At 41.8% G+C, this 25,049-nt stretch overlaps 1 protein-coding gene across 1 annotated transcript in view; it reads right to left on the reverse strand.

The window, feature by feature from the left end:
* MARCHF5 (membrane associated ring-CH-type finger 5) overlaps window positions 1-6,621 on the reverse strand; it is a 53,678-nt gene extending 47,057 nt beyond the window's left edge. Inside the window, exon 1 of the mRNA XM_075216158.1 lies at window positions 6,376-6,621. Coding sequence (XP_075072259.1) covers window positions 6,376-6,419 — 44 coding nt within the window. The 5' untranslated portion in view covers window positions 6,420-6,621. The remainder of the gene's footprint in view (window positions 1-6,375) is intronic.
* Window positions 6,622-25,049: the final 18,428 nt, after the last annotated feature.

The raw sequence follows: 25,049 nt of genomic DNA on the forward strand, positions 1-25,049 counted from the left end.
TCCAGCCAGATTACTAATGGAAAAAGTGCTTAATGGGGTTATGTGATAAAGTCACTCAGAAATTCTGGTTTGGGTGCGAGAGTGGAAATAAGTTAAGTTTCATTGAATTGTGTACAGGGGTGGCAATATCATCATGTTATTTATATGCAATCCACATGCGTTCTTAAGGCCTGGTAAATGTGCCTTGGATGCGTATAATCCAGAAATATTATGGAAGTAAATATTCCTGTACACACAGAGTCAGGACACAGATAAATAGATGGCGCCTACTTTCTGAGATACTTGGAGGCACAGAGCCTAACGCACCCCTGGTCTTCACCAGAGACTTCCGCATGGGAGTTTGGGTTTCACCGCAAGAGACGCGCAGGACGCAGTTCTCTAGGGCAGCTTCCAGCAAAGTAGAGGAAGCGTAGGTGGTAACAGTCCGAGATCTATCCAAGAGGGTTGTGAAGTACCGAGAGAATTCCAGAAGGATGGTCAAACGTAGCCAAGATCAAAGCTGAACCGGATGGCGGAGTACCAGGGGGGATCCAAAGGTAAGTCAAGATAAGCTGAGGTCTGAAGTTGTAACGCATACCAAACGGGAAGTCCAGAAGAGTAGTCAATGGAAGTCGGGTCAGGAAGCCAACAAGAGCAGACAGGAATGCAGACAGAACGCTGGCATACAGGAAGGACCAAATACTCTGGTACACTAATGGCGACAGAGTCTTGTTTATATTAGGGAAGCCAAAAAGATGATTAGCCAGTGGTGTTGCCGTCACACATTGCCTAGCAACGGGGACACAAATGAGGGCTGTGAATGGGAACTCGACCAGAAGGGACGCGTCTGGTTGCTCAGCAAGAGACCCACGGTAGAAGGCGACCGTCCGTCAAAGCTGAGCGGCAGGGACGGCGCCTGACACCCTTTCTGACAACCATTCACTTTCCGGCAACTTTAATGTTGCCTACAGAATTTACGAGGCTAGCACTAAGTCCAATATAATGGAGTTCATTCAGCACATATAACATTATGCTGCAGGGAACTATAAGAAAACGCTTACCATGCTATGTTAGGAGAGAGGACAAAGGCACAAGCTTTCAGCTATGCTTATAACAGGCATTGTTTTATAACATCTGCATATACAAACCTTAAACCTCATGAGCAATGTGCATGCTAACCCATATCTTGCTTTATGCCTCATTAAGTTATAGCACGTTAGTGATACCATTTTATCCACATGACCTTATTAGTCTTTCTTGCAATAAAACACTCTCCACCCCCATAATCCTTTACTTTTCTAATTACATGTAGCAAAACGATACCAGTAACTGCCTTAGACCTCTGTACATAATTTTACTAGCTTTGTTAATACTAATAAAAGCTAGTAAAGAGGTATGGATTAGACCCCTTTTGTTCCTATGACCCCCTACAAAGAAGCATTCGTGCCTGAGGTCGGGAGCATTTGCTTTGCCATTTTCTGAATGTTAGGATCACGATTGACATGCGATGTCACCGGCGTTTAATGCAATGCCAGTGTGCAACCAGCCTGTGCCAACGTAAAGCTTTCTGGTGGACAATCAGGAAGTCCCCATTTGCCAAAAAGGCCTACAAGTTCAACCAGCGCTTGTGTGGGGTGACGTCTGGAAGGTTACCAGCAGAAGAAAAAAAACTTTGAGATAGTTAGGCCAGGGCTGGAATAACCCCAAGAGTCAAGAAGACATGAAAAAATGCCTAACTTTTGGGGGTCATTTCTATAGATTTCAATAGCTGTACATCACCCCTGACTCAATAAAAGATTCCGGTGACTCCTAGATTTGACCATGGGTCTCCATTATACATTATTTTGACCACCCCTTGCTTAAGCAGTTTCAGCTACTTATCAGTAGTTCTAACTTTAAAAGTAAAATTATAGATGTATTCAAAAGAAATAATAATTCAGTTATGGAGAATAACATTATAAAAAGTGCAAAATAGCAGAGCGAGCGCTTAAAGCAAAATAACCTTTACTAGAGGTATTTTTGATCTGCTGTAGTAAAAGTAAGCTACACGGTTTTAACTTTCATTCTTAAGTACAACATTTTCTTTGCTCTCAACCAATAAAGCACAATCAGGGAGGTGATCTTGGTAACTCCCAAGCTGCAAAGGTTGATGTAATAAAAAGTCAGTAATTATTATCCATTTAGCAAATTGTCTCTAACTTGCACAATTTTTAAAAATGAAACTAAAACACAACAGGAGGGGAATAATTCCCTAGAAGAGGAAAATATTAATACATTTGAAAGGTATACATTGGAAACTCTACTGACATACAACAATACTAAAATCTAAACATTTATGGAGTATGAGCTGCCGAGATGATATCCCCCAACCATGCAGGAAGCATTATAATGGGAACACTATTCTCTATTTTGTATTTATTTTAAACAATTTTAAGAGGAAAACAAGTATAAATGAATAGTCTGCTATAGCATGCATTGCTAACATGTCATTTATATACACACACATCAAATCAGAGATGTTGTACAATCAACACAAATTAAGGTGATAGAAATAATACTCTTACAGAACATTTGAAAATTAATTTTTACACCTGCTAGAAGAACTGTAGGAGAATTGGGCCAGGAAAACGCAGCCCCCACTGACATCCCAATGCTTCTTCTCTGGCAGTGCCCACTAGAAAAATTCAAATGCACACAGCCCTTCCTGTGTTACTTTCTAACACAGGCACTAATCAAAATCTCTCAACAATGTTACAGTAATTTTAGACATGTTTTGTTAAAACATTTATTTGTGCTACATTCTATTTATTCCTCTGTTTTCTGTTCTTTGGTTAAGTTTTCAAAACAATATTTTGTTCTTCCATAAAACTAGGGCTACACAGGAAACCTTCACTGTCTATAATTAAATCTAATGAGATTAATCCCTTAAAAAAAAAAAAAACACAAAGCGAGTTTCCTTGAGATTAGTTTTATGGGATTAATCGGAAGGGAAAGAAAAAACAAAAGCTTTCAGAATTCTCTATTTCAAATGGACATTTCCTGCCCAGAATCACCTCTTGTGATGAGCAAGTAAATTAAAGTAAATTATAGTCCTACCAAAATCTAACGAGGAGATTAATCGCTTGAAATTCATGCAAGGTGAGTAAATGGCTGCAATGTGTGATTGACGGGGAACAGCGCACTACAATGATTAAAAATAGCTTGATGAAAAAAATAAAAAACGATCATTGCTCTGAGAGTACTCACTTGAGATTGAGCCACTGGAAATGGCCCTAACATGACAATAGCAGTGTCATACCTCAGATAGAATTTGCTGTATTTTAGACACTGGGAAAACTGTTGCATTAATAAATTAATGCCACAATAGCTTAAAGATAAGCAGACCTTGCAAACATCTTGTTATTACATGCCTATAAACCCAGTGTGTATATCAGCATACTGTCCACTAGAGAAAGCCATGGTACTTTGCATAGTCCACTTCTGACTTCCTCAGTTGAACAGTAATTAAAATTTCTATATTTGTAGGAACCTTCTGCTGTATATACTGCACTGATTAAAAACAAATACATAGAGGATAAGACTGATAAAAACTTGCTGCAGAAACATTTTTCTCTTTAATGCGTCAAATTTTTTAAAAAAAACAAACCTTTCTCTCTCCACCAATGCAGTGCCCAATGGAGCGATTAGCATATTAATTGGGCTCCTTAGAACACTGGCCTATAGTAACAGGTCCTCATTAACACTTCAGAGACACCTATACCTTGGGGCAGCAGAAATCCCCAAACAAACAGCAGACCAGGGGGTAAATCAAGCTGAGAGTTTTACGGCAGGTTTGAAAAACCAATCATATTCTAGCTATCATTTATTTAGTACCTTCTAAAAAATGACAGCTATAATCTGATTGGTTGCTATAGGCAACATCTCCACTTTTCAAACCCGCCGGAAAACTCTCAGTTTTACCCCCAGAAATCCCACAAGTGTACTGTGATTTGAATAAGTTACACCGCAGAAGCCACCATTACAGCCCATGATGTGCACAACAAAATGCAGTTATTCCTTGTGGGCAATTAAAGTGAATCACAATAGTTGAAAACATCATAATACAAAACTGACCAATTATAATGTAATGTCATTGGGCCTCAAAAAAAATGGAAAGAATTTTTTATAATTATAAAATCAACATCTCATGCAAACAACATATCTTTAAAGATCAAGAAAAAGTATGGCACTTGTTAATTATACGGGCTCCAGTCTGTAATCGTTGCCCCTACATTCTAAAAGATACCAGCAAGTTCAGCTCACATCAGCTTCCCGCAAGCTGGTTTCAAATCTCCACTGTGGTAGCTACACAGAACCCAGCAACGGTAAACATGATCCCGGCTTCTAGGTTGTCACATATAGCCACACTAGTGACGGCTCCACTCAAACCCAATACTGGCTTCACAAACAGCTACAGTAAACCCAATCAAAGCTGGGATGAATCCCATTGTGGCTGTCTGCTGATTTTGAAGATGATGCAATAGAGGAGTGTGGATTGTGGATGGGGTTTAGTGGGGCTGTCAGATTTTAATGCAAGACATGGCAGCGTGATCGAGACTAGTGCAATAGTACTCAGCGGAATTCAGTGATGATAGAATGTATGGGCAACACTTACCGGGTCGGACATATAATTAACAAGGTATAGAATGTGTCTTGCCATAGCGGGGTGAAAGCGTCGGAGAGTGGTCAGATTATAAGAAACTCACCCCTCCAGAGGAAAGGTGTAAGTCAGCTGTCTAAACCCAGTACTTAACATCACAACGCTGATATCATCAGGAGACTCTGGTAGGCGTGAACTTGCTTTAATCCAATGAGGATTCATTATGTTGTTTATGCATTCCTTTTTTTTTTATTGTGAGTGTGATCTTATGATTGTTTACCAAAATTAAAAATTTTAAGGGTAATAAATCAAAATTTTGGTTCTTGTTTTATTTGTATATTGATTTTAACAAAGTAAAAGGACCATAAGAATGAAGCCACTTAAAGAAAAGGAGTGGTCACAGCTAAATGATTCACTTCAACGTGACAGCCCAGAGTTATGAACACTAGCGCGTTTCAAGCTAAAAACACACGAACGTATAAAGCTCATGTGTGACATCGCTATGTCTAACCCTCCACTGTGAGCCCATATTCTGCTACATACAACGTATTCTTTTATTGGGAAGGAAGAAGAATTGATAAACATTATTTAAAAAGTGGAATCCCCCATTTAACAAATAATTTAGGAGACTGATGTTTTGAGTAAAACGATCAGTATAACAGAACAAGCACACCTGAACATCGGAGGAGAATGCCTGATAAAATAAAGCTGCAGAGTACTTCTATAAATATTTACAAATAAAACCTGGGATTTCAAACATTTTTTTTTTTTTTTAAACTAGTGCCTGGTTGTCAAACCTACAGGACCCCTGAAACTCACCACGGCAGATCATAGGGCCTGATTCATTAAGGATCGTAACTTAAGAAACTTCTTATTTAGGTCTCCTGGACAAAACCATGTTACAATGCATGGGGTGCAAATTAGTATTCTGTTTTGCACATAAGTTAAATACTGACTGTTTTTTTCATGTAGCACACAAATACTTGATAGCTTATTTGTACAGTGAAATGTAAAGTTGTTTTTTGTGTGCTACATGAAAGTATTTAACTTATGTGCAAAACAGAATACTAATTTGCACCCCTTGCATTGTAACATGGTTTTTGTCTAGACCACCTAAATAAGAAGTTTCTTGAGTTACGATCCTTGATGAATCAGGCCCATAATGACTGTTGATTTTCTGATATATATATATATATATATATATATATATATATATATATATATATATATATATAATGCACTTCACAAGAAAGGCACTCACGCTTGTAGCTAAGGCACTCACAGGACTTTTCCAAATTATAAGTTCTTTATTCCATAAAATGAGAAGTCGATGTTTCTTGCTCTCCACAACCATAGATACACTCACAAATCTATCATATATATATATATATATATATATATATATATATATATATTTATACACACACACACATATACATACACATACACATACATATATACACACACACACAGAAAGTGGTCAAAGTGGAAATTTAGAAGTGTCAGTAAGGATAATATAATGAGAATGTAAGTGAATGGAATTCGATAAGCAGTTGACGTGGTGGTACACCACCGTATACACCCCCAATGTAACCACTGTGTATAGTGTATAATGTATAGTGTGTGTGTATATATATATATATATATATATATATATATATATATATATATATATATAAAGGATACAGGTGTCTGCACTGAACGGAGTGTGACACAGGAGAGCCCCCTCCCACCATGTGATAGCAGCTGTCACTCACCTGTCCAGGATCTGCTGCAGGGACACACTGTTAGGATCAGACATGACGTCCTCCGTTATCTCCTATCCAGACCAGGCCTCACACGCAGCGCTCAGGCCGCCATTCGAGTTGCCCTCAGATAGCGGCAGTGCGGCCCCTCTCGGCCCCCGGTATAACGGTTACCGATCTCCCTCACTGTGATCTCCAGAATGGTCGTCCCCGTCCCGTGCGCGTCACGTCACTGCACGCGACGCCGGTCCCGGGCACCGGAAGTGACCTGGAGGCGTTACCTAGGTGATAGCCGGGTGAGTCCAGACTCCGAGGTCAGCAGGGGGACTATACATCCCAGCGTTCGTGACAGCTTTCATTGTGCTGGGATTTGTAGTTCTACCATATCTGGGAAGCCCATTGGTGACCTGTGTTACTGTAACTAAAGATGGATGAAAGCAGAGACAATGAAGGACAGTGTCAGGATCACCTTTATATTATATATATATATATATATATATAATTAGCCCAACTAATTATGTGAAGGCAAAATAAACCTTAAATGTAACAGCGAGAAATGAGGTGGGCAGTCTTTCTGTTTGGACCAGCACTGGTCTGACCATACCACATAGCCAACCGTCAGTGCATTTACTGACACTCAATAAGAAATATATTGTGGCTGATCTTTTCTACATAGAGTGATCAGAAAAATATTACATTCTACTGACAATACTAAAATACATATAACATGCACTACAGTAGTAGTTTGGACCAGAGCAGTATAATGAACTGTTTGTTTCCGGGCCCTAAGAAGTCCTTGTTCTTAAGATACACTTATTCTCATGTTTCCATTTTAGTAGAGGTAGACAGTATGTTTTTTTTTTTTTAAATAAAATTGAGTCCCTGAGCCCCCTTTCCTTCAAGACTCAGCATTTGACCACTGTAGCATGATACAGTCAATGGCAATGCCAATGAAGTGTGGAAGAGGCACACCTCTTGTTGCAGAGCAGTGCATTAAGGAGACCTTATTTTGCAGGGTGAGAATATTGTAATAAGATAAAGAGGTGGACAGCGCACGTTATCAGGGGCATTTACCTCCACAAAAGGACTTGAATTCTGCACCAACTGATAACTAGCAGATGTTGGATCTCGTCCTATACATCCAAAACACTTCCCATACACACAGGGTAATAAAAATGTATAAATATTTAAAAAGAGGCAACTTGCCCCCAGCCACCAAAAAAAACGTATCCCAGTGTTAGACAGCTGGTTTCCACTGTGACAGGGAGTTGACAAGCTTGGTTTCCCTCTGATATAGTAAAAACCATCACCAACATTTTATATTTAATAAAGTGATAACCAAGGGTTCTTGGGAGGATTTTATTAATGTTTATTTTAAATTTGTTTATGGGTTTTTTTTCTCATTCTTATAGTATAATGGATGGAGGCTGTTCTCGAGTGCAGAGAGGAACTGTGCACCTTGATGTATGTACAACCCAGTTTCAAGAACATGTGGTCCAAACCAATGTGTTTTGAGGTGCACATCGGGTGCACTTCTTAAATGATGTCCAGTGAGTTTGTGTATTAACAGATACCTCATTTGTAGTGTAATTTTCATTTTTGTTGCAGATACACTAAACTGCTTACCTGTAGTTGGAGTTGGCATGTGTGTGCACTACAAACCCACAGTGTCTTCCACCTTGTAAACCTAGAAATAATGATACTTATCTGGTCATCACCATAAAGCCATGTATGGAGTCACTTGAGGTTCTGTAGATTGATGTCTGGAGTGGTGGTTGGCACTCTTTGAAGGTCATTTACGAAGGTCAAATGTTCACTAAGCAGTGGGAAAGGACTTTCAGTCTTTGCGTCTTGTCCCGATCTTTTAATTAGAGATGCTCAGGCTCGGTTCCTCGAGAACCGAACACACCCGGACTTAAGGGATCCGAGACTTTTGCGCGCCCTTGGAATCGAAAACGAGCAAAACGTCATTGTGACGTCGTCGGATCTCTCGAGTTTTGAATTCCTTTTAGGATCCAACATAGCGGGGAGTGGGAGGGAGGGCAGTCCCAAGGACAATTCCTGGGAGGGAGGGCCCAAGGACAATTCCATCTTACACCATTTTTCTTTTCTGCCACTGCTGTGTACCAATGTGTCCTAGATGTGCTAGGAACTGCCGTGTGTTTGTGTCATTGCTCTGTCGCTTAGCATCCAGCCAGGTCGTTGCAGTATTTGTCCGAAAGTGTATGAAAATAATATTGTGATCTGTGAGGTGGTCAAAATTGACTGCAAATGACTTGAAATTAGTGTTATTGAGGTTAATAATAATGTAGGAACAAAAAAAAGAGCAAAAATATGTGATTTTAGCATATTTTAGGATTTTTCCTAAAAAATCCAAAACCAAAACCAAAACACACGAGGGCAGTTTTGCCAAAACCAAAACCAAAACATGAAGCTAATCCAGATCCAAAACCAGTTCACGGGGGTCAGTGAGCATCTCTACTTTTAATGGGATCTATTTCATGTTGCACTTTGGTGGAGCAGTGTACACAGCTCAGCGCACCTCTGGGGATTTTTACACCTCTCCCCAGATATAAGTACACTTCTAATTTGCAGAGGCGTCTCCCAGCAGGAGAAGTCAAGCATCAACATTGAAGTGCGCTGGTTGGACCATGCAGGCACATCGTAGCAAAGCCAATTTGCTTCGCTTGGTATAATGAGTGTGCGTCATAAATTTCGTCATTCATGTCAGGAAGTCATACTGCACAAGGAATCACAATTTTCTTGCATAAATAAATATTAAAGACCCATTGCCATACTGTTCAATATAACTTTGCCACTAGTAGACAAGTTTCATGGCACACAGTAGAATACAGTCTGGCTGGGCCGACTGCAAATATAGACTTAACCTCATGTGTCAAACTCCCATTGTCCAATAGATTGTAAGCTTGCGAGCAGGGCCTTCTCACCTCTTTGTTTTATCCAGTTTGTTTGTTAATTTACTATGATAATCTGTAAGAAAGGAGATAATAACCCGCATTTAAATTTGTTCACGGTAATATGTACAGGATTTAAGTGTAACTAATAGTTTACATGTCTAAATGAATGGGAATTCCTGGTAGTTCCCAGGAAAATAGCTATGGAAAAATGACTTATTTTGCAAGATGAGAAAGAGAAAATAATTGCACAATATGATGGGGGTACGTAGATGGATAAGGGCGTTAGGATTTCTGCAAAAGAAATCTGTATAAATATTACATATGTCAGACTTTTGGGATAATATTAAATACCTGCATAGCATGGCTGCCTTCAGCCAAAAACTGGGTCTAAAAATCTTAAAAAAATCTATCTAGTTTTTGTCACAATTGATGCATGGTTTGGCAATGTACAGCTTGAGTAATGTTACAAAGCATTAAAAATGTTTGTGCAAAATATCTACAAAGTTATTAAAGCATATTATTACAGAGTCTCCAGGACAAGGGAATCATGTGAAGCATAAACAATTTTGGCACAGGTAAGTACAGCGAAACTGCCCAAGACATGATGTTTGATAGACATCCTTTAACTTCATTATATATTATATATTTTCTAATTTTGTGTTTACAGGCAATTAGTTATCCAAAATAGGCCAGTGTTATTCCTGATTTTTGGTATTTGCAATGTAGTTTTATAAACCATTTTACAGCATGACAGAGTTATCTCATTTCATGGCAGTTAATAGTCCACATCTCCCACCCCATCTGAATACAAATCAAGCAGACCCATGAGAGATCTTCACCCATTGGAGGGTAAGTGGTGCATTGATTAACTAAGATGATATTTTTATTATCTAAGCAGCGATAAAGAAATCTCTTTATTCTACTATCATATCGGTGTGGTAAACGTCTTAACGAGGACCTGTCAGGTATGAGGTCACTTGATAAAATAATATTGATGTAACAATAATTTACATTTTTTAATATTTAACATTTTGTTGACCAATTTGCATACAATTCATTTATGTACAAGCAAAAATGCTTTCAATGCTCAGGCAACACTGACATTAGTACTACGTAGATAGCTGAATATACACTCAAGATATTCGGCCAGCACAAGCTTTAGAATTGTTAGCACCCACTATATCAGTTTATAACCTTTATGTCAGTGGTTAGCATTGCTGCCTCACAGCACTGGATTCAAGAGTTCAATTCCTACTATATGTGTGATGTTTATATGTTATGTGCGTGAGTTTCCTTCCACAGGCCAAAAACATACTGGTAGGTTTACTGGTTTCAGTCAAAAAATTAGATGTGTGTGTGATAGGGAATTTAGACTATAAGCTCCAATTTAAAAAATTTTTGTTACTTTTATTTTATTGAAGCCTGAGGTGCGTGACTATAAATCACCCAGTGCAGTGCAACTGTGCTGGGGGCTTGGCACTTTGGACCCTTCCCAAAAGGGAAAGGGCCCTGTGCCTCCCCATCCCCTAGGAGCCAGAATGCCCAGAGAAGGAAAAAAAGGAGATCTTTAGGCCCTCCTTCGCCAACGCTAGGGAAGGCCTGACATCCCTAACCTCTGCAGCCAAAAGGCCCCTTAGGAGGCAAGGGTCTTCAGGACCACCTCCGCTGCAAGGCTCAGGCGGTCCCCTTTACCCCGAGGTTAGCCAAAGCTTTCCCCAGGGGACTGGTTCTTCAGCTCCCACCAGAAGAACGGAGCCTCAGATCACTTGGAGAGAGACGGTCGTCCGTAAGGGTCTATACCAGTGTTGGCTAACCTGTGACACTCCAGGTGTTTGTGAAACTACAAGTCCCAGCATACCCTTCCAGCAATAAGCTGCTATATATTGGCAAAGCATGTTGGGACTTGTAGTTTCACAAACACCTGGCGTGTCACAGGTTAGCCAACACTGGTCTATACCCAAACCCCTACCAAACGGGACAAAAACAAAGTCACACAATCAAAAAAGTGAAAAAAAGTGCTTGGTGCAGTGCCAAGTACAATAAATAAATAAGTGCCATAAGGCCCCATCCTTTAGGCCGGAAACAAAAATTGTCCTTGCTCCCGGCCAAAAGGCTCGGGCAAAGGAAGGTGTTGCCGCGCAAAAATCAAAGTGTATCAGTGCTAAGTGCCTCACTCTGTCCACAGGTAGTAGCCGGCACCATGTGCATTTTCAGGCACCCCCGGTGGGGACAGCACCGTGGGCACATAACACCACGGGCTTCAAGCAGCCGGTCTTTTGGCCAGAGGACCAGGTGACGGCCTATCACCTACAGGAGGCGCCTTTAAGCCCCACTGCGTACATAAGCATTTACACCTGATCTTAGCCAAAAGGCCAAGACCCTCCAATGGGGCAGCCACAGATGTGGATAATTACATACATTAGCAGCTGCCAAAGATGGCTGCCGCACCATCTGCAACAACGCAAAATGCTTTGAGTCCTATTAGGCAGAAAGGTGCTATATAAATAAAGAATTCTTACACATAGGTTTTGAAGTCATGCAATATAGTAAAATGATGAGCATGCTAGCCTGTAATCTAGGGCAACCAGTATCTAATTGTCCATTTCTTCCAAGTATAGGATACCAAATATTTGTAGGTTATGTAAGGCATTATAGAGATTATTTTTTGTATTTTATTTTTTACATTTCTATTAATTTTATAATTTTCTTTATCAAGTGAGCTTATCTCAGGTCTCCCCTATTGCCAGCACTGGGAAATTCAGTGTACACTGTATCTGATAGCAGCTGACGTAACAGCCACTGTTACATTATGCATATACTAGATTATTACTATTATTATTACCACCATCTAGATCTCCATCTAGCAATTCTGACACCAGAGCAGTTCTGACACAGGGCATCGGTCATAATACTCAGGGAAGGTGTCGTCTATGCTGTAGTGCTGCCAAACAAAAGTGCCCTCTGTGACTAGCAAGGTCTGAGGTGTGGGACTACATCAGTGTGGGCCTGGGTACTGCGGTGCAGGTATGACACTTAAACAGGTAGTGGATGTGAAATTATAACAGTTTATTTCGTACCACACAATAAATACCGTGGATCTATGAATGATAATAAAGCAGAATGAGCATACTGGCCATAGGACTCTTATTGTCACGATTCTAGTGGATTCAGGGATTCTCTTTCAGCACCCTGAAGTAGCATTGACCAGAGCCGTAACTTCTAGCGCCTGGGGCAAGAAAGACAAATACCGCCCACCTAGCCCTCAATTTTAACCAAATGAACCTAAAATATTCCTTAATTGCGCCCCCCCTTCAGCGTTGCGCCCTGGGCGGTTGCCCCTGTCGCACAGCCCTAGTTACGGCCCTGGCATTGGCAGTAACAGAGGCGCAGAATCTAATGAACCAGGGACCTCCGCAAGGAGGGTTGGTCTTCGCTGCTGGTGGGTTCGCAGTTTGAAACTCCCTGCTCAGCTTTCTGACGTAATGAGCTGGCATGAAGCTGCAAAAAGAAACTGGTCTACAGAGCCGGGTCTGATACACAAACGGACTGTAGGGTGCAAATCAGAAAACGGGCTGTCAGAACAAGCCAGGTCAACAACAATCAGAACATTACCAAACGGTAGAAGAGACGTCAGGAACAGTCCGAGGCAGAATTCACAGACATTGCCCCAGGATGTACAGGAACGCTGGAGTAAAGGTTTGGAGCCTAATACTCTGGCACAGGCCTGTGCACTGAGCAGGTTTAAATAGCTGAGCTGATGAATAGGGCGGGTCTCAGGTCAGCACACATGACCACAGAGCTCTTAAAGGGCTATGCGCCTCCTGTTGTACAGAGTAGGATTTTGGCAAAGTGTTCTGAGCCTGGAGCGAGGGGAAGAGCAGAGGGAATGTGCCAAACAGTGGTTTTGAAAAGTAATAGCTGGACTCTGATGTGTGACACTTACTCAGTGGTTGCACATACAATCCCCTTTGTATTTCTTGTTGCTGTTCTCAAAGTTGTTCAGATCCTTTGTCTTGCTGGCCAACAAACCCGTGGTTCAGCCAAGATATAGCCCTGCTTTTGGAGGGCCCATAACAGTGCAAAAATCTACTAACTGGCACATTCCTGCTCTTCCTTTCCTGAATCCAGTGAAACCTTTGCCTCCCCTGGGCTAAGACCTTAATTCACCCTTTTGTCCCATGCTGTTGTCCATTGGGATCTGAGATCATGTTCCCCATGGCAGGGGTGTCATAGACTTATATGTGTGGGATTGGCTGTAAGAGCTAGGACCATTCCACACACCCTCATGTTGAAGTTGGCCCCACTGAGTCAAGAAGTTGGTTCTGGAAGACCACCACAAGTTACACATTACAAGGAAGGGGGGTAGATACTGTTAACTCACCAGTTTGATGGAAACTAAACCTGATATCTTACTGCCGGAAGTCCTAAGCTGCATATCACACCCAGACTCCTGGTGTAACATGGTATAACCCACATTTCATAGAGCATGTACATTGTATAATACACTGGGATTTGCCCACATGGGGACTAACCTTACCGTAACATTTTTGTTAGGCGAATAGGGAGCCACGGGCCGGAATCTTATTATGTAACAGCACCCTCCTTTCACTAGTGTCCCTAGCCTCCCTACGTTGGGGGACATTCATGATGATCATATCGTGATGTCGCAAGATTTTCGGTGCTCAATAGGGAAGTCAACGCTTCCCCACTGAGCTATATCTAGCACTTACTTTGAGTACAGCCTTACAATGTCCAGGGACTGTACGTCATTGACAGTCCGGCTCTGCATATGGTGCAGGCTGTTGCATGCCGCTGCCATGTTAAGTGGGCTTACATTTACTTCAGATTAGCCCATGGTCTGCCAACCTCTGAGGTAAATGTACAGCAAGAAGGGGTAATGGCCTCCTCCTGACAGATAATAATTATATCCAGGCTGAAGTGGTAGAAAGGTTGGTTGGCACAAGTGAGGTCATCAGCACACCTGGGGCTAGATTTACTAAACTACGGGTTTGGAAAAGTGGAGTCATTGCCTATAGCAACCAATCAGATTCTAGCTTTCATTTATTTAGTGCATTCTACAAAATGACAGCTAGAATCTGATTGATTGCTATAGGCAATATCTACACTTTTTCAAACCCGCAGTTTAGTAAATCTAGTCCCTGGATTTGAGCGGAGTGACTAAATGCACAGTGCAGTCTGGTTGCTCGGTACAGTACCTGAAGAGACTTTATAATTTGGCCATCCACACAGGCCAGATTACTTATGACTCAGGAATTTAGAATGGCGGTATGGATGAAGGTAAGTAAATTTAACTTGATATTTTTAAAATCAGAGCATTAGGGGAAGAATAAGTGTGGCATACCACTATAAATATATATATATATATATATATATATATATATATATATATATATATACACCGTATATACTCGTGTATAAGCCGAGTTTTTCAGCATACTTTTGTATGCTGAAAAAGGGCACTCGGCTTATACACGGGTGAACTTACCTGGTGTCCGGTCCCTCGGCTTCAACTTCTGCATATGCGTTCCAACACAGGAAGTTCGGCATTTGGAACGCAAACTTGCGTTCCAAATGCCGAACTTCCTGTTGTTGGAACGCATATGCGTTCCACTGCGGGGTGGATTTACAAGCCGTTCGATCACATCTTCTGGGTCTCCAGGTTTTGCCTTGATTTAAACAGCACCAGTACCTCTTCTACTTCTTAATGATGGTTCTGACAGGGTAAGTTCCTAACTGGAAGCATTTTGCTATATTTGTATAGCTTTTCTCTGCCTTGTAACTCTGAGTTACCGTTGTTTTGAAGTCCTCAGTCAGTTGCTTAGAAGAACTTGCATGCTTGTTGAGAGGAGGCATAATATCCTTATATATTTTCTGACTCTCTCTCTCTCTCTCTCTCTCTGATTTTATAATCATTTATGAATGTTCCTTGTCATCTAGCTAAAAATGATTTCATAGATTGAACCTATCATTTTTATTTAGGTTTTTAAATTAGCGCTCTTTTCCACCCTAGGCTTATACTCGAGTCAATAAGTTTTCCCAGTTTTATGTAGTAAAATTAGGTGCCTCGGCTTATATTCGGGTCGACTTATACTCGAGTATATACGGTATATATATATATATATATATATATATATATATATATACACACGGGACAGTTTGGAAATATATATTTCTGCTCATAAGCATTTGCCACACATTACCAATCTCTGTGGAAGAATAAAAGGATGACATCAATGCCACATACTGCAAGCATTTAGCTATAAGAGAGTATTTGTAGTATGTATAATTATAATCTCCTGGTACGTCTCTGACTGTCACAGGACATTGTCAGCTATTCACTAGCCCATATTTTATCTAAATCAGAAACCTTTGCTCTGCTGATCAGCTGGCCCTGATTGCCTCTACAGGAAATGATATGGGCACCGCTATTCCTGTCCCTACCTCTCTGCAGCTGGCCAGCATGTAGATTGTCATTGTGAAAGCTGGCCGCCTGCCTTTACGCACTATCCTTCCAGCTGCAATGTCACTGGCTTTTGCAGAGGCTATTGCTGCGGGAACAAAGAAATCAGAGAAATTATATTATTCGCATACACTGTAACCTAGGAGCTGTTCAACAGAAGCTGCGTTCTTATCCCCCTATTGTCTAACTTTGTGCCACAAATGCTGGAACTGAACAGCTTAAATCCCCAGCTTAAACATTCATTATTATACTAAAATGCAAATAAAATCCTATCATACCTCAACAAGATTTCTGTATATGACACATATCTATGTACAAGTGTATATGTACATTTATCTTTGTGCCATTAAAATATATATATATATATATATATGTGCCAATAAAATATATATATATATATATATATATATATATATATATATATATATATATATATATATATATTAGGCCTGCCAGCTTTTCTCACGGCTGAAGAAGGGATATGTAGGCAACAGTTGGTGAAAAAATAATACTTGGAGCCAGGGGAGGGCTGGCAAATTTTAGCCCGGGGGGCAAGACTCGGCTCAGCAGCCTATTAGGAACATTTTAAAGAGAAAAATGCAGGTGGCCCAGTGACACGGCCCAAGGTAGCCCACTATGGGACCAGCCCAGGGGGCTAATGCTCCCCTGCCCTGCCTGCCCCTGCTTGAAGTCTGATTTAGAGCCTGGTATAAAAATGCAGTCCAAATGTACATGCAAAAATGCCTGTGAACGCTATGCATTTTTACCCATGTATTTTGAGTTGCATGTGTCTCAATGCTAGGGGGTCTTTTTATTAAGACCACCCCTGATAAGTAGACCTTCTATCACTGCATATCGAGGCTATAGAAAATCTTTTATAGGATTCCCCGGTGTCCAAGAAGAGTCTTACAGCCCAATACAACATTAGTTTGTACACTCCAGCGATGCACGATAGTCGTTCCAAAGCAATGATCATCGTTTCATTTGTTCGTTTAGAAGAACTATACATCTTGTTCAGCTATGGAACCAATCCTGCAGTGTGTATGCACTCACGATCAGGATCTCCTTAGAGTTTTCAGAGTAATGATCATTTCAACATGTATAATGCGTACGCATGAATCGATATGCTGATCTGGACATTTTTTTTTTTATTTTTTTTTTTACAATCGGTGGTACAATCGTTGTAGATAACACATTGGTTGGAAAATTCTGTAGTGTGTACCCAGCCTTAGTGTGCCCCTTGTAACATATTTCCATAGAAAGCATGGGACATGATTCATTGCTGACTCAGGTCATAAAGCCATTAGATGCACAGGAGCAACAATATATTCATATAAAAAATTGCTTTCTGTACATTCTGTGCATGATACAAACAGCCTATGTGAAGCACTACGATTGTTCTTGTTGTCTATTCAGATTAGACCATCCATTGTACGTATGTGCTAATAATTCCCACACCCCACCTCTATCTTCAGCATTCCCCTTTCATGCAGAACTGGAAATACTTTACTTTCTAATCAGATATTAATTCTGAGGAGAGGGAGATAAAGGAGAAGGGAGGGATCATAAAGGTCCACCGAGGACCACTGATGGCTGGCTTATATATTTATATAATCACACACAGGCAGAACTGTCTTTATGAAGAAAGACTTGTTTGGCGTATAGTCGACAAGATGAAACCCCTGTATCATGCAGCTGCTTTTGTGAGAAGTAAACTTCAGGTAAATTCTGTAAATGTTGATGGTTTGTACCCATTAGTAATTATTAAAATTTATAATATACATCTATATTAAACACATTATCATGTTGTCTTGTGTAGAGGAAAAGAGATGTCTATTCAGGTAACAAGACGACCAGGCATATTCTGTGTGAGTTGGGGAGTATATAAACATTACTATTGTGCCTATAGTTTTCACTTAGATGGTTTATGTCTGTGTTATATAACCTTCAAAAGCATCTCTTCTTTCTGTTGATATGCCACAATTTTACATGAGAGACTCTGATGAATGAGATGCGTCTCACCTCTATGCTCTTAGGACTACATTCTGTATACAGTGGACTTAATAGTTACTGGATGTGGAGAAAAATGTTCAAAACTTAGGCTAGATACACACTGGAGAATTTTCACCGACGTGTTATCTACAACGACATTACCTGCGCCCAAAAGTGTGATCCTTCGGACGATGAATGCGTACACACTAGCTACGTTTTAGACGATTAATAAAAGACTGACCGTCCGGGCAGCGGCTTTTCCCATATTGTCGTGAGTAAAGAACAGGGGCGGATCTAGAAAACTCTTGTACCCCGGGCGATTTAGGGGGGGGGGGGGGGGGATTTAGGCCCCGCCCCCTTTTTAACACCTAAGGCTGCTGGCGGCTGCACACTATGTGCAGGTCCGCTCAGCAGTGACAGTGTTCTGCCCGGCTGCTCTGATTGTGTTTTAAACACAATCAGAGCAGCCGGGCAGCACACTGTCACTGCTGAACGGACCTGCACATACTGTGCAGCTGTCGGCAGCAGGTCTCTGCTAGGGGGGGGCGATTGCCCCGATCACCCCCCTGGATCCGCCACTGGTAAAGAATTGGCACAAAGGCAGTTGCTCGTGGATCGATCGGAAACTTATACACACTACATGATCTTTAGGTCAGTGGCGGATCCAGGGGGGGGGGGGGGCTATCAGTGGCTTGCTGCCAGCGGCTGCACACTATGTGCAGGTCCGTTTGCAGTGACAGGCAGGGACAGTGTGCTGCCCGGCTGCTCTGATTGTGTTTTAAACACAATCAGAGCATCCGGGGAGCACACTGTCCCTGCCTGTCACTGCTGAACGGACCTGCACATAGTGTGCAGCCGCCGGCAGCCTCAGATGTCAAAAAGGGGGCGGGGCTTAAATAGCCATCCCCCCTACATCGCCCCGGGTACAAATATTCTCTAGATCTGCCCCTGCTTTAGGTGAGTGGTCGGAAAATATTAAACAGTACAACCAACCAAATGAGCCAACAATCGACATTTTGGAATGACTTTCGCCCATCGTGTCACTATACACACTAACCCGACTTCCGACCGAACATTCATATGTTGTCTGATTTGCCCGATTATTGGATGAAAACGCTCCAGTGTGTACCTAGCCTAAGCCACATCCTCTGGGTCTCTCTACTGCCAGAATATCATGCACAAACCAATGCACAAGTGGTTCCTTTACCTATAGAGTCAGCACAGCTTTCTATTGTCTAGTAATAGCTCATGAAAGCACATGGGATGGAAGAGTTAAAACATACACCTGGTATCCAAGATGTCATCTGCAATGTACATAAATGCCCAATAATAGTTAGACCTTCTATGCTGCTTACTTGACGAGGTGATATTAAATATCTGTGCTCAGCTTTATTATTAACTTCTTGGGTTACTAAAGAAGGAACCTATTAATGGTTACGGTTAACACAGACCTGTTGATCAAGGAGGTAGAGATAAACATGATATAATAACATTACAGTTTGGTGAGTAGACAATCTGCCCACAAGCCACCAAGTATTACCCTACTGATTTGTGATATATTGAGTCACCCCTTAGTAAAATGCCAGTATTGATAGTTTTGGTAAATCTGTTGTCGAAGTCAGCAAATTGGATAAAGTCATTTCAATTAAAGTCTAGCAAACTTGGTTGTCTTTGTCTGAAAAGATGCGTACGGTACGCTATGTCGTACAAGGGCACGCTATGGCGTGAAAGGGCGTACGCATCCACTACACGTGGCAGCAACAGTAATTGGTCTTTTACCATACATTTGCACAAACACGCATAATTATAAAATAGTACACATTATTGGTAGTTGCAACACATAGTCAGTTATGTCGAAATATAGTAGTATTTATATGTTATATCAGAGTTACATGCATATTAGTGAAATACACAAGAACGGGTTAAAGGAATAACATCATGAGTGGTATCATAATGAACCTTGTTACATATCCTACTGTTTGGTGCGCTCTGCGAGGGAATCGCAGAGTGCATACGCAAGTTATGAATGATAGGGAATTATGAACTACTTAAGACTAAGGAATTCTGGCGGGAAGAGCAGAGCATACCCCCTGCAGAGATGACCCCCTCCTTTGGATTCCTTAGGATGAACCAGCCAATGATTGACGACCCCTTGGACATTCCTGAGACCCGGACCAATAGATGCAAGCTATTCCATCTTCATTGTATTACTGTATGTGATTGTGTATATAAGCAGCAGCTTGTGATCCAGAGGGCAGACTTCTTGTCCCCAGACTTCAGGATTGAATGACTGCACTGGATCCAGAGCGCCTGCGTTAAGTAACGGCTGTATTTACTATTACATCGCTTGAGCATATTTTTTCCACTTATTGCGAATAAATCTTTGTGCGTTGGAAACACAAATCGAGGTTCGACAATCGTTATTGGTTAGCGACAATACGCACATTACAATTTGGGGGCTCGTGAGCTTTGGAGGTTTCGTTGCCGATGATACGCAAGACCAACGGATTTCGGTTCCTCAACAAAGGGTGGAGACGCGTCATAAACGGGTAAGAACGCATGGTGTTCAAAACCTGAATTTTACTCTGTGTTGTGAAACCGAATGTCCGTTTTGCATTATCTAGGGCACGCTAACTAGAACCTAGGGACAGAAGAGAAAACTGTTTCTTTTTTCTGTCATTGTGCGTTTTAACTGTATTGCATTGTTTAGCGTATGTGTACTTCCTGCTGTGCGTACGCGAACTTCCGGTAAACTTGCCACGTGGTTAAACAATCGTTTTGATAGTTATTATACATGCATAGTATAATTACTTGTGAAAGCCTCTGAGACATTATTACTATTGTTGGGAACTTTTGATTTTCTGCGCAGAAAAGGTGTATAGTGTGTGATGTTGTAACGTAGATACACTGTTTTATTGTTGAGGTGCTCAGTTGCTGTCTGACGAGGCGGATTGCCCAACTGAAGGACGGTATACAGGGCAGGTATACCGAATGCGAAAACTGGGTTTTCGCAAAGCGCTACCAATAGATCGCAAGGTTTGCTAATAATTAGTATTGGTAGGCAGTGCGATCCGGTCGCACCGTTAGTGCGAATTGGTGAAGCAGCTAGGAGGAATTATACTGGAAAGGCAGGTTGATTGTATCGACTTTGCGCTCCCAGCGATAATAAACTCAGCAGATTTTGTGGTTTAGCCAGGGTATCGAGGAGCTGATAGCCCTTGGGGCCCACAGTGATATTTCTGTATTAGGGATCCTCGCCAGGGGCGAGAAAAGCGAGTGAACGCGGCTAAAGGAAATACGTTCACCGAGGATTATAGATCTCTAGAGGTGAGTATAGCAACAGAGTTGAAATTATTAGGTGGAAAGAACAGAGCATTGCGGTGTGTCTGTATTTCACATTTGGCCGGAAGGAACAGAGCATTGCGGTGTGTCTGTGTTCCGGGTAGAAGGTATATTGTTCAACATGGGTGCTAAGCATACGCTAGAGATGGTCAGTGTACTGCCTAAGGAAGGCCCTATTGGTTCAGCGAGGTTTCTCATGTGTAAGAAGTATGGTGCATATGCAACTGTGTATTGTGACACGTGGGTCGGGATGACCAAAGCTTGTGATAGGCCTTTCCCAACAATAGGGAGTTTTAATGCAGAGGTACTGAATACTGTAAAAGATAGAATATGGTTGATCAAGTCAATGAAAAAGAGAAATAGACATAATGATTGTTTAAAATTGTGGCAAATGGAAGGTAACACGTGGCAGAGCAGCGAATACAAACCGGAAATAGGCGTGGCGAAAAGCGCGCGCAAGGCGGATGTAACCATTGAGAAGCGTGGCGAACTCAGCGCAAGCGCGCCCCCGCCACCTTATGTGGCGGGAGGGGTAAGTACAGCCGTTGTTAAAACTGAAAATAGAAAAATTACTAAGTTGTACCCTGTTTTAAATCAGTTTCAATCAAGTGTATCTGAAAACGAAGATGAACCCACTGTGATTTCGGCCATTGCCCATGCTGTTAATGTACTAGAGGCTCAGCGCAAGTATGAGAAAATGGCTGAGATAGGTGAGAGTAGCGTGATCACTAGGAGTGAAAGTGTTCTAAATCTAGGGCCTGTAAATCCTGTAGCGTCCCCTGAAGTTAGTGTACCAGAGGGTGTGTTCCCGGTCCGCACAATATCAGTTCCCAATGGGAAACCAGATAAGGATGGTATAGTTCCTTTAAGAAATGTTACAATGCATTGTCCCTGGACTAGATCAGAATTACGTTCCATTATGACTGAATTCCCAGATCCTAGAAAAGAGTTGGCTAAATGTCAGAAATTTGTTAAAGACTTAGGGAATGCTCATGAACCAACCAGTAAGGATTGGCGGGTAGTGTTGAGGGCGTGTCTTCCTCCCAATACTAACATACAAAAATTTATTAGAGATTGTTTGTTGGAGGAAGATGACACCCTGACTGATGAGATTAACCAACGGAATATAGAACAAATTGTCAAACACTTAGCCATCTGTTTTCCAGTAGTAGTAAATTGGAGTAAGATTTTCACCATCAAACAAAAAGATAGTGAAACTGCCTCAGATTACTTTGCTAGAGCTATAACAGCGATTGCACGATTTACTGGGATATCCAACATAAGTGAGGACCCACATCACAGAGAGGTAGCTGTAGGGGTACTGATGGATGGCCTTAGGGAAAATTTAAAGACGAGAGTACAAACCACATTACCTAATTGGAGAGGCGTCACGGTAGACTTCCTTAGGGAGTCTGCTGTGGAGCATGACAAGAACCTTTTTAGAAAAAGGGAAGAGAAAAGTGATAGGTTAATGACGGTAAGTATACAGGCTCTAGAAGGGGTGCATACACGACCACCAGCATACAACCCATATAACAGGAAACCTAAAGTGATCAGGTGTTTCAACTGTAACGAGGAAGGACATTACGTTAGAGATTGTAATAAAGAAAGACTCAATACACATAAGGGTGGGTCACATAGATATCCTCCAAGAAAGGATTCACATAGACTAGAAGACTCACATCTACCCGCGCATATTACGGCAGCAAATGCTGCGCGGGAAATCACTAGTCAGCGCTAGGGGTCAGGTCATACCTGTAGTCTACAGCCAGTGAGGTTAACTGAGAGTCAGAGTGAAGAACCAACAATGATAGTTGACATAGCTGGCAGGAAACAAACTTTTCTTGTAGATACAGGGGCGGCCCGATCTGTGATAACCTCTCCTTTCAATCTACAGGTGACCAGCAAAACTATTCCAGCTATGGGGGTGACGGGAAAAGTGTTACATTATCCTCTAACTAAACCCGCCGAAGTTACTATCGGGCCTCTGCATACTAAGCATTCGTTTCTCTTGGCTGCAGCGGCTCCTACTAACTTGCTAGGGAGAGACTTGTTATGTAAAATGGGATGTGTCATATACTGTACTTCAGATGGTGTGTTCCTAGATATACCCGAGAAGGTTGCACATGAGGTACAGGACATATTGGACACCCCTCCAAGGTTAATGTTACACTCTCCTGTTATAGAACAAAGTCCATCTCAAGTAAAGGGGATGTTGCTGGAAATACCAGGTTCCCTATGGACCAGAGATGGACAGGACACTGGACTGATGGCAAACGTAGCCCCTGTCATGGTCAATCTAAAAAGTGGTAGGATAGCCCCAAAAATCCCACAGTATCCATTAAAACCGGAGGTGGAACTAGGGGTATATCCTGTTATTGAGAGGCTGTTACAACAAGGGATTTTAATTCGTACAGCCAGTACAGCAAATAGTCCCATTTTCCCTGTGAAGAAGAGTGGGGGGAGGGGCTATAGATTAGTCCAGGACTTAAGGGGAATTAACAAAGTTGTTGAGAGCCAATTCCCCGTAGTGCCGAATCCAGCTGTCATCCTCATGCAGATTCCACCGTCTGCCAGTCATTTTACTGTCATTGATCTATGTTCTGCTTTCTTTTCAGTCCCTCTTCACCCTGACTGCCAATACCTTTTTGCATTCTCCTACAGGGGAGTACAATACACATGGACCAGACTACCCCAGGGGTTCATTGACAGCCCCAGTATTTTCTCCCAAGCCTTACATGACTGTTTGCAATCCTTTCAACCCCACAATGGGTCTGTTCTAATTCAATATGTGGACGATTTGTTGTTGTGCTCTGATTCTTTTATGTCATGTTTACATGATACTAAATTGTTGTTGCTTCATCTTTCACAAACAGGGCACAAGGTGGCAAAGGATAAATTACAGCCATGTCAGACTAAGGTCAAATACTTAGGACACTGCCTCACTAAGGGGCTAAGACACCTGACAACCGACAGAATTGAGGCCATACAACACATGACCCTGCCGCAGAGCCAGAAGCAGATTCGTACTTTCTTGGGGATGTGTGGATACTGTAGGTCCTGGATCCCAGGTTTTTCTATTCTGGCATTACCATTGCAGGAGCTAGTCTCTTCCTCAAAACCAGAACGTGTCGTACACACAGAAGAGTCGGAGCAAGCGTTCTTTAATCTTAAAGATAGTCTGACAAAAGCACCTGCATTGGGAATACCTGATTATGAAAAGCCTTTTGAGCTATTTTGTACAGAAGCTGATGGCTGTGCAGCAGGTGTCCTCACACAGAAACATGGTGACGCTAGCAGACCGGTAGCATACTACAGTGCACAATTAGACAATGTGGCAAGGTCACTCCCAACATGTCTTAGAAGTGTAGCAGCAACGGCCCTTCTAGTAAGTAAGAGTGAGGATGTAGTATTAGGACATAATTCAACCATCTATACACCCCATGCTGTATCAGCTCTGTTAAATTCAGCCCAAACCAGACATGTTTCTTCAGCTAGATTCACAAAGTGGGAACTAGCCCTGATGGCACCCTCAAACATCACCATCAAACGATGTAGCACCCTAAATCCAGCTACATACCTTCCGTATGTGTCTCAAGAGACACAAAGGGTGGGAGGTGAGGAGACCCTGGTTGATGATGAGTTAGGCAAGAATACTGACACGCATGACTGTATGGAACACCTGAATCAGACCTTTACTGCAAGGCCCGACATATGTGACACCCCCTTAGAAAATGTAGATTTTACGTTTTATACAGACGGAAGTTGCCATAGACAGACAGAGACAGGAGAGCTATGTACTGGTTACGCTGTTGTAGACGATCAGGATGTGGTAGAAGCTGAACCTCTTGGTCCACCTCACTCAGCCCAGGTGGCGGAACTAGTAGCACTAAGGAGAGCGTGTGAATTGGCAGAGGGTAAATCAGCCAACATATATACTGACTCTAGGTACG

This window comes from Mixophyes fleayi, chromosome 6 (assembly GCF_038048845.1).
Source record: "Mixophyes fleayi isolate aMixFle1 chromosome 6, aMixFle1.hap1, whole genome shotgun sequence".
Classification (NCBI taxonomy): domain Eukaryota; kingdom Metazoa; phylum Chordata; class Amphibia; order Anura; family Limnodynastidae; genus Mixophyes; species Mixophyes fleayi.